The sequence below is a fragment of the Protopterus annectens genome, chromosome 17.part0 (assembly GCF_019279795.1).
Source record: "Protopterus annectens isolate FY-2018-M chromosome 17.part0, PAN1.0, whole genome shotgun sequence".
Classification (NCBI taxonomy): Eukaryota; Metazoa; Chordata; order Ceratodontiformes; family Protopteridae; genus Protopterus; species Protopterus annectens.
This window is the reverse complement of record NC_056751.1, coordinates 17,752,582-17,770,586: the sequence shown is the minus strand read 5'-3', so window position 1 is coordinate 17,770,586 and position 18,005 is coordinate 17,752,582. Positions and strand designations below refer to the sequence as shown.

At 45.4% G+C, this 18,005-nt stretch overlaps 1 protein-coding gene across 2 annotated transcripts in view; it reads left to right on the top strand.

The window, feature by feature from the left end:
• FNTA (farnesyltransferase, CAAX box, alpha) overlaps positions 1-18,005 on the top strand; it is a 761,420-nt gene that overhangs the window by 713,084 nt on the left and 30,331 nt on the right. The window contains exon 9 of one of the 2 annotated variants that reach the window (XM_044059428.1): positions 10,437-10,660. The exons of the other annotated variant lie outside the window; for it this stretch is intronic. Within the exon in view, the coding sequence (XP_043915363.1) occupies positions 10,437-10,649 (213 nt within the window). The 3' untranslated portion in view covers positions 10,650-10,660. Of the gene's footprint in view, positions 1-10,436; positions 10,661-18,005 lie in introns of those variants that run through there. 2 annotated transcript variants of the gene reach the window in all.

Genomic DNA, 18,005 nt, shown 5'->3' with positions numbered 1-18,005 from the left:
CATGCAACTGCTGCCAAGCCTTCTATATAGGAAAATCTGATAGAAGACTTCGAGACAGGGTATATGAACATTCATATGCCATGAGAAAAAAGAACAAAGAGAATGCTTTAGCTAAACACATACTTAAAAATGAGGGGCACAGCTTTCAGTTTATGGCCATAGACCACGTTCTTAAACCAGAAAGAGGAGGACCAGTTTCATTAATCTTAGAAAATAGAGAATTAGAATGGCAACTATTATTAGATTCATTTTCCTTTCCAGGTTTAAATGAACATTGCAATATTGCATGCGTACTAAAAATGAAGAGTTATAGACGTTAACTTGTCAACAATGTCATTACTGATTATTAGATTTAGTATCGGTGGACATAATAACTTATTTTTAAAAGTGATACTTTTTCTATTGATGTGTATCATTTTAACTTAATAGTTCTTTAATTGTTGTTTAAGGCTTCACTTGTTTGCGTTATGCACAGCTTTACATATATATATATAAAAAAGACAGATCAATACTAAGACAGTGGCAGTTAGACCGCCATTGTTTTAGACGGTCTAACCACTTTATTTTTATTATTATTAAGTCTAATAGGAACACACATTTACTGTCAAAGGTATGAAGTAATGTGTTTCTATATTTAGTCTTTTAATATGTTTACCATCAAAAAAATTTTTATTTGTAGCATTTTGGTTATATTTAAATTACGCAGTTGCTCTTTAACTATTATAGTTTAGTTGTCATTAAGACTTATGTTTAAGTGCTTTTTATGCACTCAGTTAAGGTATGTGATGTTTGAGTGCTTTTTTGTTGTTTCATTGTAGTTGCAGATTTTGTTTTTGCATACATTATTAGTTTTTAAATCATATACATTGACTGTTTTATACACATATATTTTTTATCTGTAATGGTTCTACAGTTTTCTAGTGGATTAAGTGTTGTATTATTTTAAGTGGTGTGTCCTTTTATTATTGCTGTTAGCAATTAGTATCACGCATTGACGTGATTTTAAAAGCACAGGCTTTGACGCTCTTTTTTTCAAAATTAACCTTTGAAGAAGCTGCAGCTGTGGCTTCAGCGAAAACGCCTGTATTTTCTTGTTTATTAAATCTTGCGTTAAGAACTTTAGCTCTAGCATCTTTGTTTGTGGTTTACAAGTTAACTACAGAGTTTTGGTGACCCGTTTTATATGAAGACGCAACTTATTTAAGACTATATTGAACTTGTGTTCCGGACTTGCTACTTCAAGGTGCCTGCTTAGTGTGTTTTTTCTCAAACTTGCTAATATGTGCTATTGTCATCAGTGGGAGAACACTGAAGTTTCTCAGTCCCTCAGAAAATACTATAAATTATTACAGAAGGATTTTCCAGAACATACACCCATTCACCCTGTTCTTTCTGCTTTAGAGGATGTGTATGCTACTGCCTGCAGTTTTCCTCATAGTCAGCTAGCTTCCTCTAAAAAGGCAGATAGGATGTATAAAGTTCCTCAGTCTTTCCAGTTTTTATACACTATTCCCAACCTGACCCAGCAGCTATAGCTTTAGTTATCCCACTGCTGCTAAAAAGTGAGTTAATTCCAATCATCCTCTTTCTGATAAGGATGGGAAAATTATTCATAACTATGGGACAAAAGTGTATACTTCAGTAACTTTGATTTTCAGAATTTTGAATTGTAAGGTTCATATGTTAACATTTGATCTGAAGTAGTTACTTCATTTGCTCTGCAACCTGTGGGTATCGGATCCGACCCGGCAGCTTTCCAAGCTACAAGATCCGAGCTCCTAGCTCCTCCCCCTACCCGTAATCCCCTGCGACATGTTGCATTACCCCAGATCATTTTTTGCCACGGCTGAAGCAGCTACCTTTGAAGAGCTCCTTGGCTTTTGGTGAGATCGTTAAGTTTTTCTCAACTGGGAAGACTGTGGTTTTAGTGTACGTGTGTGTAGTATCCCTGGGTTTTTTAGTTGTAGTTTAGATACTCGTTAATTTTTATAGTTAGTTGTTTTTTCTGTGTGACACCCCTCCCCCCTTAGTGTTTGGGTGTGCGTGTGTGAGTGTTAGACAAAATGGCTGAAGGGCCCAAAGCCGTTTTTTCAAAGTGTACTGAGTGTGGCCGTAAGCTTTCACCGGCTGATGGCCACACTCAGTGAGTTTTATGCCTGGGGGTGGCCCATTTATCTACGGCCTGCCCAATATGTGCAGCCTTTAACCCCCGGGCACTTAGGGACAGGATGAATAAAGCTGATCCTGATGGGCTTGCTTCCCCAGGAATCGGCTTCTTCTTCCTCTCCCGCTCAGGCTGCCTCGGCACGGTGCCTTCTGCGCCCCCTGCTCAACCGGAGACTCAACCTCCCTCTTTGGGTTTGAGCTCCAAAGAGAAGAGGCACAAGGACAAGGAAGGGCACAAGTCTCACAAAAGGCGGGCTGAGACATCTAAGCTGGCTAGGTCTCCCTCGAGGGTCTCTGGATCCTCCCCCTCTCGGCTCCATTCGCCCAGTTTCTCGCCGGAGTACCGGTCTCCCTGGAGGTCATTGAGGCGGCCCTCCCGGCCCGCCTCGACGGCGACTTCTAGGTCGACCAGAAGCCTCACCGACGCGGACATGGATCGGATGATGCGTTGATTCATACAGACCCAAATGCAGATGGGGGTGCTCTTGCCTCCCGCCCCCCTGTGGAGGGAGTGTGGCCCCCATTTTTGCTCCGATCAATCCTTCTCCGATTCGTTTTCGGGTCTCAGAGTCATCGGATCTGGGCCCTTTCGGAGCCGGGGATCCGTCGGCGCTGATAGCTCTGGTCTCTTCGCCGACTGTGCCCTCAAGCGTGTCGGATCAGAGTTCTCGGGGCCGAGGGCTGAGCGTCGGATCCGTGGGAGTTGGTATGTCTTCAGCGCCACTGGGTTCGGAGCACACCTTTCTCTCGGCTCCGACTGCATCAGTCCCGACCCTGATCCCTACCTCTGAGCAGAGGAGACTACTCTCGGAGCCTGGCGAGAGTAGTTCTCCTTCGGCTTTTGAGGTAGTGGAGAGAGTACTGTCGAGGTCCTCCAGGCCCCCCGGTTTGGGCTTCGGATCCTCCCGTACCCCTGCTGCATATGTGGGTCTATCCTCCGTCATCCGACCATCGGGGCAGCCTGCTCAAGCCCTCCAGCTGGTTCCCTTGGAGGAACAAGAACCTGTTGACGAGCCCTCTTCGGACAGTCCCACCGAGGAGGTCCCTCTTAAACGTAGGTGTAAAAGGAGGCACCTGGACTCCCCTGAGTCCGTCACCACTGACACGGATTTAGACGAAGGGGAAGGTTCCCCAAGGTCACCCCCCGAAGATGTCTCCTTAGGAGACATCATGGAAATATTGCGTATTAGAGGGGGGTGTTCTGCCCAAAAACCTTCCGCGGATTAATCCGTGTTCCTGGAGGCGATTGAAGCAGGCCCATCTACCTCCTGGGTGTCTCCTCCAGCTTGACCCCCTGGTAGACTTAATTACTACCAGGGCATGGAAGGAGCCCGACACCGTGGAGCCAATCCCGAGATGACCCGATAAAGTCCTTAGCCCCCCAGCGGATAGACAGTCTTGAGCCAAGGCTCCTGTTGATGCCATGTTGGTGGTGGCTGCCACCAAGAGAGAACTCGCACAGGAGAGTTCTTCGGTTCACCCGCCGGATAAGGAATCTCGAGCGCTGGACCGCATTGGGAAGCGGATGTTTGCTTCAGCGACCTTCTCGATAAGGGAGCTGAACTATATGGCACATACCATTAGGCTACAGCGAGACTTGATTAAGGAATACGCTGCAGCAACCCCCCCCCCCCCGGAGTCCATGTCGGTCGAGGACAAGAATGTTTTTTCGACTCGTATGGCCACTCTAAAATCCATATCTATCACGTCCATGCGGCTACTCTCCCATGCTACGGAGGGAGCCGCTAGGGCCAGCGGAGCTGGGGTCGTCTTGTGGCATCATGCCTGGCTCTGTCTTTGCGATTTCACAGTCCCTTCAAGGCGTCCTTCATGAATGCGCCCTTTGACGTGTCTTTGCTTTTCGGCAAGACCGTTCGCGAAACGCTGGTCCAAAGCGAGAAGGACGGGAAGACGCTGTCTGCCATCGGAGTCCGCTTCTCTAATCCCCAACGATCCTTTTCAAGGAATCAGAGGAGACAAAAGAAGATGTGGTTCCGCAAGTCTAGTCCCATCCAGCTTTGGACCCCTCTTCCTCTAGAGGCAGAGGAGGGCAAGGTGGGCGCCGGCCCAGAGGCAGAGGGGGACCGCGTAACTTCGGGTCTAGAGAACCTTTCTCGGACAGGCCCGCGCAGCAGCTCTGAGGGCTTACCTGGCTGTGCCTCTCCTGGAGGCAGTCGGGGGGAGGTTGATGGAGCACCTGTCAAATTGGGAGTCCATTACGACAGATCGATGGGTGCTCCGTATCATATCCAGAGGTTATTCCATCCCCTTCATAAACCTTCCCCCCATGACCAGACGCCTCCCCGATGTACCACCCGATCACAGGGAGGCAGCGGCTTCAGAAGTGTCGAATTTGCTAGAAAATAGAGCCATCTAGCCTGTCACCCCAGATCAGTACGGATTGGGTTATTACTCCAGGTTCTTTTTGGTGCCAAAGAAGACGGGGGACTTAAGACCCATCCTAGACCTTTCCACTCTGAACCTGTTCGTTCCCAAGGAGAAATTCCGGATGGTCACCCTCCAATCAATTCTCCCTTTCCTGCGGGAGAACGACTGGATGTGCTCTATAGACCTCAAGGATGCGTACTACCACATTTTGATGGACAGACGATCCAGAAGGTTTCTCCGCTTCCGGCTGGGAGCCAGTCATTATCAGTTCAGGGTTCTTCTGTTCGGCCTCACCTCAGCCCCCAGGGTGTTCACCAAAGTCATGGCAGTAGTTGCACCCACCTGAGACTTCAGGGCATTCAGGTCTTCCCGTACCTAGAAGACTGGCTCCTTACCACCGCCAACAGGCATCAGCTCTGCGTGGCAAGAGATTACACTCTGACTCTTGCCCAGAGCTTAGGCATCTCAGTGAATCTACAGAAATCCTTTCTTTGTCCCATTCAGGTCCTGGAGTTCATAGGGGCCAGGTTGGATACCCGTATCTCTCGAGCTACTCTAACTTCAGACAGGCTGAGCAGCTTGTCATTTCAAGTACTAGCCCTTCTTCAGAGTCCTGCTCCGGTGGCGGAGTTAGTCCTGAGGGCACTAGGATCTATGGCAGCGGCGATCGGTCTCTCCCTTCATGCACGTCTGCGGATGAGGGTATTGTAGTGGACCCTTCAAGTTCAATGGTTGGTTGCTATTACTCCACCCATTGAACGCTCCGATACCACTAAGCAGAGTTTGCAAGGACTCCCTTCTTTGGTGGCTCCACGTGCGAGAACTGAGGGAAGGGAGACCCTTTGTGATTCCCCCACCCCAAGCCACGTTGACCACGGATGCTTCTCGCCTCGGGTGGGGGGGGCATTGTTCGGGCAGAACCGTCCAAGGCACGTGGACTTCCTTAGAGACCGCTTTGCATATCAGTGTCCTAGAGATGAGGGCGGTGCTTCTAGCATTGCAAGCTCTCCACGACCTTCTCCCTCTGGGGACTATTGCAATCCAGAAGGACAACATGTCAGTAGTCTGGTACATAAACAGGGAGGAACCAGGTCTTACCCCCTTTGTCGAGATGCTATGAGAGTTTTGGAATGGGTGATATCCACCAACCGGTTTCTGGTAGCAACGCACATTCCGGGACGGTCCAACATATTAGCGGACAAACTGAGTCGAGTCATTCTCATTCCATATGAGTGGTCTCTCAATCCATCTGTTGCGAAGCAGATCTTCTGCAAATGGGGTTGGCCTCGCTGCGATCTTTTTGCTTCTTCATTAAACACAAAATGCAGCAAGTACTTCGCAATACTTCCCCCCCCCCCAAAGGGGAAAAATCCCAGAGACGCTCTAGTTCATGCTTGGCCTCCCGGTCTCCTTTATGCTTATCCCCCCCTCCCGCTTATGATAAAGTTCATGCAGAAAGCCTGTCGGTTGGGTGCAGAGTTATCCTTATAGCGCCATTCTGGCCTCGCCAGATCTGGTTCCCTTATCTGCGGTCTCAGTGTGACTCCTCCATGGATACTGGATCCCATCCCATTCCAGATCTGATCTTGCATCCTGCAGGATACCAAACCACGAACCTGGTGAACCTCAAGCTTGCGGCTTGGTTGATCCAGTTCCACTGATGGCAAGGACTCCCGGTATCTCATCTCCTGTGAAGGCCATACTGGTTGCGGCTCATAAGCCGGCTACCAGAAAAATTTACAATAGTAAATGGAAACGTTTCTCTGTCTGGGCTAAAGACAAGGGCCTGGATCCATTTACAGTTCCTATTCCGACTATTCTGGACTTCCTGTCGCTGATTTTTCAGCAGGGAGCAAGTGCTTCTACGGTTAGGGTGCAGTTGGCAGCCATCTCCCATTTTCATGTAGGAGATGGCTTAGGGTCCTTGGCATATACAAAATTATGCAAAACCTTCTTGCGGGGCATCTTTCTTTTGAAGCCGCCTGTGAAAGCTGTAGTGCCCCCATGGGATTTGACTTTAGTCCTACAAGCCCTGATAAGTCCACCCTTTGAGCCTGCGGCCTCGGTTCCGTTGAAATTCTTATCTTGGAAAACGGCATTTTTGGTGGCTATTACTTCGGCCAAGAGGGTTTCAGAACTTCAAGCACTGTGTATGAAACCCCCTTACCTCATTTTTCACAAGGATAGAGTGTCCCTCAGGACTAACCCGTCTTTCTTACCTAAGGTGTCTTCAGAGTCAAATATCAATCAATCAGTAAATTTACCCATGTTCTTCCCAAATTTTCAGAAGAGGGGAATACAAATTGCATAAACTGGATGTACACAGACAACTGCATTTTTACTTGCACAGGACTAAAGATTTTCACAAGTCGGACCAATTGTTTGTGTCCTTTGCAAAATCAACCATGGGTAGAGCCATTTCCAAAGTGACCGTAGCAAATTGGATTTGTCAGTGCATAATTCACGGGTATATATCTTCAGGCAAACCAGCTCCTATTGGAATTCACGCTCATTCTACAAGGTCTATGGCCACCTCAGCAGCCTTTTGGTCCAGGGTTCCCTTGGGCGACATATGTTCAGCAGCTACCTGGTCCTCTTCTCATACGTTCATTTCTCATTATAAACTAGATATAATTTTGAGAGGTAGGGCTTCCTTTGGCTCCGCGGTGCTTCGGAATATCCTTCTGTAAAGGCCACCCAGGTTTTTTCCTAGGTAGCTGGGGACTCTGTCCCACAGGTTGCAGAGCAAATGAAGTAACTACTTCAGATAAAGAAGTTATGTACTCACCATAACATTCCATCTGAGTAGGTACTTCATTTGTCTGCAGCCGACCCCCCCCCCCGCCATCCCCCAAACCTTTGTCGGGATCTCTGGTCACCTGAAATTCTCTTGTCAGGAGGTTAGATCTGGTGTATTCCTCTGTCAAGGTTATGAGTTGTGTGATGGGGCAAAAATCGATCTGAGGTAATGCAGCATTTAGCAGGGGATTATGGGTAGGGGGAGGAGCTAGGAGCTCGAATCGTGTAGCTTGGAAAGCTGCCGGCTCGGATCCGAGGTCGGATCTGATACCCACAGGTTGCAGACAAATGAAGTACCTACTCAGATGGAACGTTATGGTGAGTACATAACTTCTTTTTCTGACAAATTGTGAAGGTATGAGGAATGTTTTATCTGCTGTTTATTCTTGAGGAAAATTCTACTTTTATTAACTTAGTTTTTTCTATTATCTGCTTTAGATCATTTTGATCTGATGTGGTCTTTTTCAACTGTTCCTCAATTTATGGGTTTGAATGCGACCTTGACAACTTTGTTAGACGTTAGGCCCCATAGTTCCTGCCCTTAACCTTAATCCCTTCCGCTCCTAAGTTTCCATGGATCTTGTTTACCATTTCAGCATTTGAACATGGTCACAGTTAGCTTGAGCAGATCTTAATTAGTTAAGTACATTTTTGGCTTAACTTTGCTTTTTTCCTCTGTTTTTATTCTTCCGTTTTTCTTTTAAGTCGTAAATCTTCTTTTTTTCTTTTTTTTTTTTTTTTTGCGATTTTAAATCCTGTCTTCACTTGCAAGTTGTAGCATCAGGCCTTGAGCCCTCCTTTTCCTTATTGCTACCTAACTGTCGTTACTTTTTCAATTACCATTGCTGATATTTCTTTCCTTCTGTATACCTTTTAAGGTATTTATCTTACCATACCTGATATTTCTTCTACAATACTGCTCTTTGCCTCTTTTATATTCTCCTTGTTGTTGGCTTTGCATTATGTCTAGTAAACCAACTGTATTCAAGAAGCAATCCTTAAGTGGGTAGAAGATTCCAAACTCAGATGCTCATTCTGAGTGTGTATACGGTCTTGGAGCAGGTCTTTTGACTACATACTGAGAGATATGTGCAGGCTTTAACCACAGGGCTTTAGTGGAAAGAAGAAAGAAGTTAATTCTTAAAGGTCTGCTTCCTTCAACTTCTTCCTCTACTTCTGGAGTGCCATCCTCTTTTAAAAAATCAAGAGAGGTAGCAGACAAAACTAAAGAATCGAGGAAGTATTCTTCAGATTGCTGTCCTCCTTCAGCTTCTTTGAGATCGTTTCTGTCCAAGAAAATCTTGAAAACTTTAGATACTACAACCTCTTCAGATCCAACCACAACAAAAACAAAATCCTTGGATCCAACCACACCCTCGCATCCAACTTGAACCTAATGAAAATCACCTCAGGCTACATCGAAGATAGTCTTCTATATTACTTTTGCAGTATTCTTTACTATAGGGTTCTCCTGCCCAGGGCAGCCCAACATTTGGCCAGTATACCAAAGCCTTATAATCTTGTATGCACCATACAACACACATATGCTCCCCGCACAGGACTTTGGGCATAAAAGTGACCTACAGACAAAGTTACTCAGAACAACTTTGCCACTGGTCCAAATGCCGTTATTGATTGTTGGTCTCAATGCCTTGTTGTTGTGCTAAATACCTAGCCATCAGATAAGTGCCCATTATGGGTGTTTTCATTTTTCTTTTCCTTGGTCTTGCATTCATTTTGCTTACCTAGAGTTCATGTCATTTAAGAAGGAAAAATGTCAGTCTGGGAGACAGTTTCCCTTTAAGGATCATAACAGTGTCTTATCTTTTTTGGGTGCTTCCCATGATCGTACCTCTGTGTAATATCTGTAAAGCATTTGTGCCCAAGACGCTCAGAAACTGTTCATCTTCCCTGGCCATTTATCTTGAAATCCAATTGCTTAATTAACCCCAAGATACTCCCGATAGGTAAGAAGGCCAAGAAGTCTCTGCTGGATTCTTTAGTTGTCCAGCCTTCACTGGATGTCCCTCTAAAAGTGGGTAATACCTCTGTAAGCCACTTAACATCTACAGCAGATTCCTCTGCCTCGACCCCATCAGAGGGAGGCATAGATCTGTCTTTTTGCACGTCCTCTGAATCTTTGCAGATGTTTGCTCCAGATGTTGACAGGAAACTGTGGTAAATTATCTCTGAGGAACCTAGATGGATTCAGCAGATATTGGTCAGGGAGGACATTCCAGGTACTCTTATTAAATCTCGCCAAGGGTCGGAACATCTGGTGTTTGTTAGGGGTGATGTCCCTTCCAAAAAAAGACAAAAGACTAAGCATGTTTCAGTCTGTCATAAGGATCCTCAAAGGGAATGGCAAGAGTTTACTCAGGGCTTGTTTTCTGTCTTGATAGCCCTGAAGCCTCATCAAAGAGTTTTGGTGCCTTTTTCTTCTTGGAACTCTACCCCTTCTAAACTGCCTAAGGAACCAGATTCCTCAGATGAGGATTCAGTCTGATGAGGGGCCCTTGTCCTATTCTCCTCAAATGCCTTTGTCTTTGGCTTATGTTTCTGATGAAGACGAGTTCATTAGCTCTGAGTCTCCTTTTGAGGAATTGTCCTTTGGGGCCACAATTGCTAGGGTGATGGAGTAGTTTAAGTGGGATTCCTGTCAAGTGTCCGACAAAGGAGATATTATGAGCTGGTTCAGGTGGATACTCCTTAACCATCTGCAGTTCCTTTTGTGTTGGCTGCCTTGTTTGACACTTTCATTGCTGCTTCCAAGTCTCCTGCTCCTAAGAAACCTGATGGGCTCTATAAGGTCCCTGAAGATTGTCAGTTTTTATTTAAATGCCTTGCTGATCTTGCTGTGGTGTTGGTCTGTTCTGATAAACCTTCCAAACTCTTCCCTCTTCCAAACTTAAGGGCAGTGGAGAGGATTGATAAGGTTTACACTGTTTTTACGTTGGCCTTTAGGGCTGTTAATTACCAGACCCACATGACCAGGTATGCTCTGGCCTTAATTGTTCAGGCTTGTCAGGTTATTTTTGACCTCCCTGATTCTGAAGGCAAATCTTCTGCCTTATCTGTTTTAGGTTCTACTTCTCAATTGGTTCGCCACCCAATCAAGTGTAGCTGTGATGCTGCTGATGCATCTTCCAGGGCTGCAGATTTTTGGCTTTGTCTCTAGTCTTTGCCTGAGGACATTAATGGCCAAGCTGTTGGATTCTCCTTTGGATAGCAAACATCCTTTTGGGACTGCTTCTGCTGACCTGTGTGTTAAAAGAAGGTACTGCCAGCACAGCTAGCTGGAATTTTGTAGGTAATTATATGTCACTTGTGAATATCAAACTAATTTATAGAAGATTCTGGTGTTACAAGTGTATTAGAGCTGCATGTCATGTGTATCTCAAACTGTTTTGTACAGATGTTTGTGTTGAAAAGGTATTTATATAGTGCTTGTGTTTAAAATATTTGCACAGTGTGCCCTGCTGGAAGAGAACAGAAATGTACATGCACTATTGTAACTGTTTAAATGTATATGTTAACAGAGGAAACTAGAGGGTTAACCTCAGTCCATCAAACTTTAGAAAAATATTTGAAATTAAATTACTTTGTAGGCTAAGTCATAAAGCTGTCTCAATGCAGCAAGCGAGACAGTCTGTTCTAGGAAGCTTTTTGTATTGTCTCTGGGGTGAACTACTTGCTACTTTGGAAGCATGAAGGAATGTAATTGCATGACTTCCAGCATCTGCCAAAGATTGCATGAGAACTAGAAGTCAGATGACCAGAAATGATGTCATTCTGCAAGCAGTCTCAGCAGTAACATTATTTTAGATATTATTTTGAGAAGTCTGTTAGTGAGACAAAGCATTCTGCATTCTATATTGGACCTGACAAAAAGAACCACTCACCACCACCTGTCTTGCTGTAATAGTAAGTTACTAGGGAATAGTATAATTCTATTAGATTCAGTCAGGAATATAGTGAAGCTTAGTTTAGATTTTGTTTTTCTTTATTTATGTGAGCCTGTACTGCAGTGTTATTTTAAATATTTCCTGTGGTTTTGAGCTCTGATGTCACTGTGAATATATATTTGGTATTGTCTTGTTCTTTTATAATTTATCATTAAATATATTTAAACCTTTCATTGTGTCTGATCTGTGTAGAAATATTTAATTTTGAGAGTACTTGCATATTTATTTGGTGACCCTGTGTGGGCCACTCCTAGCAGCCTTGCTGTTGGTCAAACTACAATTTGTATTAATATTAATATTACACAGTAAGATTGAACACCCTTTGTTAAGGGTCTTAAAGTAGCTGATAAGAAGTGTCTGGTGGCTGTGGAAATGTAGTCTGGGCAGAAGGATTGGTTCAGCAGAAAGGGTGCTGGAGATCTTGCCTTGGTTACTCAGCTGAAATCTCAGCTCTATAGCTGTGCCAGTGGGGGGGAGTCTTATCGTAGAGCTGGAGAAAGAGGGAGAAACCAGCCCCAGACTGACTGCTGTCTCTGTGTACTCTTAAGGGAAATTGCACTTGATGCAGACAACTGCATCTGGAAGTACTGTGTGTGTACCTGTTATCCTCCCAAGGAACGTCCCCCCATAGGTACTAGTGGTGAATATTGAGGCTCCTTGATTACTGGTCCAGTGGTAGGTCATCACAATCTGTTTGTCTCTTCAAGAGAGAGGCAAAGCCTTGCAGGACCTTAAACATATTTTTTTCTCTTCTGTCCCTAAGTTCCAGAGGAATTATCTTTCTAAATCTGCTGATGTCCACAGGCAACCCCACCAGGCCTCCAAGGGCAGTAAGGGTGGTAGGCAAGCCTCCTCTGCTAATGCTTCTCACACCTCTGGAACTCAGAAGCCTTATTTATCTGATAAGCCTGCTTCTGTTTGACAGTTGTCTCCCCCCCCCCCCCAACCAGGTTCTTTGCCCCTTCAACTTTCCCTTTGTCTTCCAAATAGGCTTCTAATCACTTCAGACTGTTAGGTTCTTTCTGTCATTCGTTACCTCATGGTGTGGAAGTCTCTCCTTTTTTTCAGGGATTCCTTAACCTCCTGTAGAGCAACTTTTTCATTTCCTGGAGGTCCTAGGGTTCCTGGTGAACCAAGGAACCAGTCAAACCTGTTCCCCCTGCCCAAGTGAAAGGGTTTTTATTCCATGATGTTCTTGTTTCTTTGAATGGAAGGCACTTGGAGACTTGTTCTGGATCTCTACCGTCTCAACATGTTTCTCAAGGATGTTCATTGTGCATACAGCTGCAGTCTTAACAGATGGGTTATCCTGCCGTTAGGCGGGTCCTCGGTCGGCCGAATTCCAAAGTCTAGGTCCGGCGTCGGATGTCGTCACTTCTTCCTTGACGTCAGTGCGGCAGGGGTATAAAAGAACCAGCCGACGCCATTTTCTTCAGTCTTTCTTGCCGCGCGGTGCCCGAAGCAGAAGCAGTTCGCAAGTGCCGGTCGGCCAGCTCCTGAGATTTACGAAAAATATTTCAGCCGAAGTCTTCTTGAAAGCGAAGTACCCCGTTGGGGAAACTTTTCTTGCCTCAGACCGATGTCAGACAAAGTTAATAATTACATTTCATGTGGGAAGCAAATACCGCATAAGGATTTCCATTCCTTCTGCATTCCTTGCTTAGGCCCAGACCACGACGTCTCGGCCTGTCGTTTTTGTGCTATATTCAACAAACGCACTATTAAGCATCAGGCGGAGTTCGCCCAACACTGTTTTGGTAAAAAGTTTAATTACATTATGTCGTCGGATACTCCGACTCCAGTTTTGAGTAAAAGACGCAAAGATAAGGACCGACATACGAGGTCCGCGACTTCTACCGACACCACGCTAAAGTCAGCTACAGGTGCTCCGGTTCTCAGCGAGGTGCCTACGCAGCCCCTGAGTACTGATGACGCTTTTTTAGCGGTGTCTTCTGTGCTCGAGGTCGCAGGCTCCTTGGCCCCCACTCCGACTACAGATACCGACGCCACTCTTGGCGGGGAAACTCAGTTTAGACAGGCCTGCCACCTCTCAAGGTGTCTTCAGGCCTTCCTCTTTTTCCATTAAGGCTTTCACAAAATCTAAAGCAGCCATGAAAACTAAAAGACAAGCTCCACAGAGCCCCTCTCAAGGCCCCATGCCTAAAAAACAGATGCTCAAAATGGCTGAGGATTTGATTACTCTTATTAGGGGTTCTCAACCCCCCCTCGGACAAAAGGCCCAGATTGGAGGAAGACTACCCTTCCTCAGACCAAGCCTCTATTACCTCAGAACATTCTGAGGAACAGGAATATTCATATTCCCCTTTTGAAGATTCTGATGCTGAGGAGTCCATTCCCTCGGTCCCCCCCCCCCCCGAGGACTAATCTTTTGGGGAAACCTTACATACTTTGAGGGAACACTTTCACTGGGAAGGGCAAGATTACTCAGATTCCAAGAAAAGGCTCAGGGATTTTCTCTTGCTTCCTCAGCACATGCCTCTGGCTATCCCTCCTGTCTTGGATATATTAGATGATGTGTATACAGAAGCCAGCCTCAACCCAGATTCTTTACCTCCAGCTCCTGTTAAACCTGACCGGTATTAGCGGGTTCCTGATTCACACCAATTCCTATACAAAAGCCATGCTGCTGACCCAGAAACTATTTCACAGGGTCCCAAGGGAATTAAGACCTCTACTGCCAAAAATCCATTGCCTTCAGAGAGAGATTCCAGAGCTTTAGAAAGGTGGGGGGAAAAGGTATACACCTCGGCCACTTTAACCATGAGGGCATTAAACTGTCAGTTCCATATGTTAAAGTATCAACAGTTTTTGTTATCTCGGCTGAAAGGCAAAATGACACAACCTGAGCAACCAGATGTAAAGGAGTTGCAGGATTTGTTGCATAGTGCAGAGCAAGTGGGTAAACATACCTTGCAATGTGGTTTTGATGCTTTAGAGGCCTCATGTAGAGCTGCTGTTACAGGGTCTGTCATATGTAGACATGCTTGGCTCAAAGAGCAAACCTTACCAGATCATGTCAAAGCTAAATGACTAGATGCACCTCTTCAAAAAGATGTATTGTTTGGTGTTAAAGCTGAGGAGGTACTAAAGAAAATGGAGGAAAAGGCAAGATCAATGCAAACAGTGAAAGATTTCCTACAGGTACAACCTCCATGTTTCAGCAGAAACTGGCCTTCAAAAAAACTGGTCCTTTCCAGCCACGGACAGACCTCAAAGAGGTAGATACAGGCGCCCGAGGGGTAGAGAGCAATCTCAAGGATCATTTAGAGCCAGACAATGGCAAGCACCTACACCAAGAGGTGGAGAAGATAGACCACAGTCATTCAGAAAGCAGACACGATGACTTTTCCCTCTGCATGCCAAGCAAAGCTTTAATGGCAGCACCTTTAGGCGGAAAACTGGCTTTATTTTCAAAAAATTGGCATATTGTGACAAAAGACAAATGGATTTTGGACATTATAGACAGAGGCTACTGATTCCACTTTCACACGCTTCCAAAAATGAGAGGCATGCCAAACCTGCCACAAAATCAAAGGGCAGAGGCACAAAAACAAATTTCAGCTCTCATGGACATATGAAAGCTATTCAAGAGGTACCTGCAAAAGAACAGGGTCAAGGTTTTTATTCCAGACTATTCCTGGTACCAAGGAAGGACAAAGATTGGAGACCTATTCTGGACCTATCCATCCTAAACACATATTTACTCGTACCAAAATTCAGGATGCTCGCATTACAGCAGCTTCTTCCCATGCTGGGCAAGGAGTCTTGGCTGGTAACACTGGACCTCAAGGAGGCATACCTGCATGTCCCTGTCAGACAGGATTGCAGAAGATACCTCAGATTTCTTGCAGGTTCAACCCATTATCAATTCTCTGCATTGCCCTTTGGCTTATCTACTGCGCCCAGAGTGTTCACGAAATGCCTGGCATCAGTAATTGCCTTCTGCAGACTTCAAGGGATACAAATATACCCATATCTGGATGACTGCCTGATCCAAGCGGACAGCAAGCACATACTTCTGAAACACCTGGCGTTTGTAATAAAGTTGTTGAACTTTCTGGGATACACAGTCAACAAAAATAAATCAAAACTAATACCCTCTCAAACAATAATTTTCCTGGGTGCCAGCTTGAATACAAACACCCAGATGGCCTACCTCACGCCAGAGAAGCAAGGGCAACTATCTCAATACTTCAGAAAAATGGCAACCTTCACCAGACTGACTGCAAGGAAAATCCTGCAGGCTCTGGGATTCATGGCATCTTGCATACTGCTGATCCCATGTGCAAAGCTGCATATGAGGAAACTTCAATGGTACCTAAAAAACATATGGTCTCAACACAGCCACAGTTTGGAAACAATTATACCACTCATTCCATGTCTTCAAAAGGAATTTCTGTGGTGTGCTCAAGCATGCCAAAGGAACACAGGTCTCCCCTTCTGCATGCCTCAAGCAAATCAAATCATCACAACAGATGCCTCGGACTACGCCTGGGGGGCGCACATGTCAGATTAGTGCATTCAGGGCAAATGGTCCCAAAAGGAAAAGCACCTACACATCAATCACAAGGAAATGCTAGCAGTACAAAATGCTATTATGGCCTTCAAAGACCTACTGCATCCAGGCCAGCTATTGATAAGGACAGACAACACCACAATGATGTGGTACATAAACAAACAGGGAGGAACTCATTCATACCCCTGTGCAGACTAGCCATGTCCCTTTGGAACACGGCTCTGGAATTGCAAATCCAACTTCAAGCACAATTCCTGCCAGGGAAGGAAAACACACTGGCAGACAACCTAAGCAGAAATATGACAGATCCTCACGAATGGAAGTTGCATCCTCAAGTTTTCGCAAAGATAATTCAGGCATGGTGATGGCCAGACATAGATCTCTTTGCTACCCACAGAAATTACCAACTGAAAAAATTTTGCTCGAGGACCTATCATCCACAGGCCTGAAAAGTGGACGCACTTTCCTTCAATTGGACAACATTGACAGTCTATGCCTTTCCACCTCTTCCTCTGCTGCCCAAAGTTCTATTAAAAGCCAGAGCAGAGAGGCCAAAGATGATTCTCATTGCTCCAGACTGGCCAAGACAACACTGGTATCCACTCCTGAAGAGCCTGACGCATTCCCCACCATGGACCCTGCCTCTAGTGCCTCTTCTGTTGACCCAGCACAGTTTCAAAACTCTTCACAGTCAACTGAAAACCCTCAATCTAGCCGCATGGAGGATTCCTTGATTTCCCAACAGACTCTTCTCTCCCAGAAGGTGCAGGATATCATCTTGGAGGCCAGAAGACCTTCTACTAGAAAAGCCTACTCCGCCAAATGGAAACGATTTTGTGCCTGGAATCAGAAATAGGGCCATAATCCTTGGGTACTAAATTTACCTCAAATATTACAGTACCTAGCTGAGATGTTAAACAGTGGACTTTCCTTCTCCTCCATCAAGATCCATGCTTCAGCCATTTCTGCACAATACAACACTGATCCTCCTTTATTCTCTCATCCTCTCTTAAGACAGTTCCTCAGATGGGCTAAGAATATAAAACCCCCAAGGAAACCACCAGTACCTGCTTAGGACCTCAACTTCATTTTAGAAAAACTGACCCTGCCTCCATTTGAGCCAGCTGCTTCAACAGAACTGCAATATTTGTCATGGAAAACAGCTTTCCTTCTGGCTATCACCTCAGCACGCAGGGTTTCGGAACTACAAGCCCTCATGGCTGTGCAACCTTTCATCATTTTCCATCAGGACAGAGTTTCCTTACGAACCAACCCTTCCTTTATGCCAAAGGTAGTATCCAGTGTAGCCTTGAATCAGACTATCCACTTACCTTCCTTTTATCCTAACCCACAAAACAAAGGGGAAAGACTACTACATTCCTTGGACATTCACAGACAGCTTCGTTATTATTTGGACAGAACAAAGCCATTCAGAAAATCAGAGCAACTCTTTGTGTCCTATGCTACAGGTGCTCAAGGAAAGGCTATTTCCAAACAGACAATCTCAAAATGGATAGCCCACTGCATACGCTTTTGTTACTCATTTCATGGAAAAACTGTACCTACAAGCATCAGATCTCACTCCACAAGGGCCACAGCTACCTCTGCAGCTTTCCTCAGGGGAGTTCCTACCAAGGATATTTTGGAACCAGCTACTTGGAGTTCTGTGCACACTTTCTCCAAACACTGTCACCTTCCACTATACTCTAAATCTAGAGCGGGCTTTGCCACAGCAGCCTTGCAGGGCATCCTTGCTCCTCCTAGTTCCACTTAGTGCCTGCCACCCCTTTTTAGCTTTGGGATTCTACCCATCTGTTATGACTGCAGCTGTATGCACGATGAACATAGTACAGTTTTGTACCTACCATAAATGTAGATGTTCGAGTGCTAATACAGCTGCAGTCCAGGTTTCCCTCCCTCCATCCCCACTTGGGACAGGCCTTATGACAAACACCTCCTCATACAACCTGATTGGGGTATTCTTTTATGGTGTATTTGCTGGCACATTACTGTTTTTTGATTATATTGCATTACATTATTGCATAAGTTTATGTTTTGCCTTCCTTCTGGGGGCACCTGACATCTGGGGCAAGAAAAACTGAAGAAAATGGCGTCGGCTGGTTCTTTTATACCCCTGCCGCACTGACGTC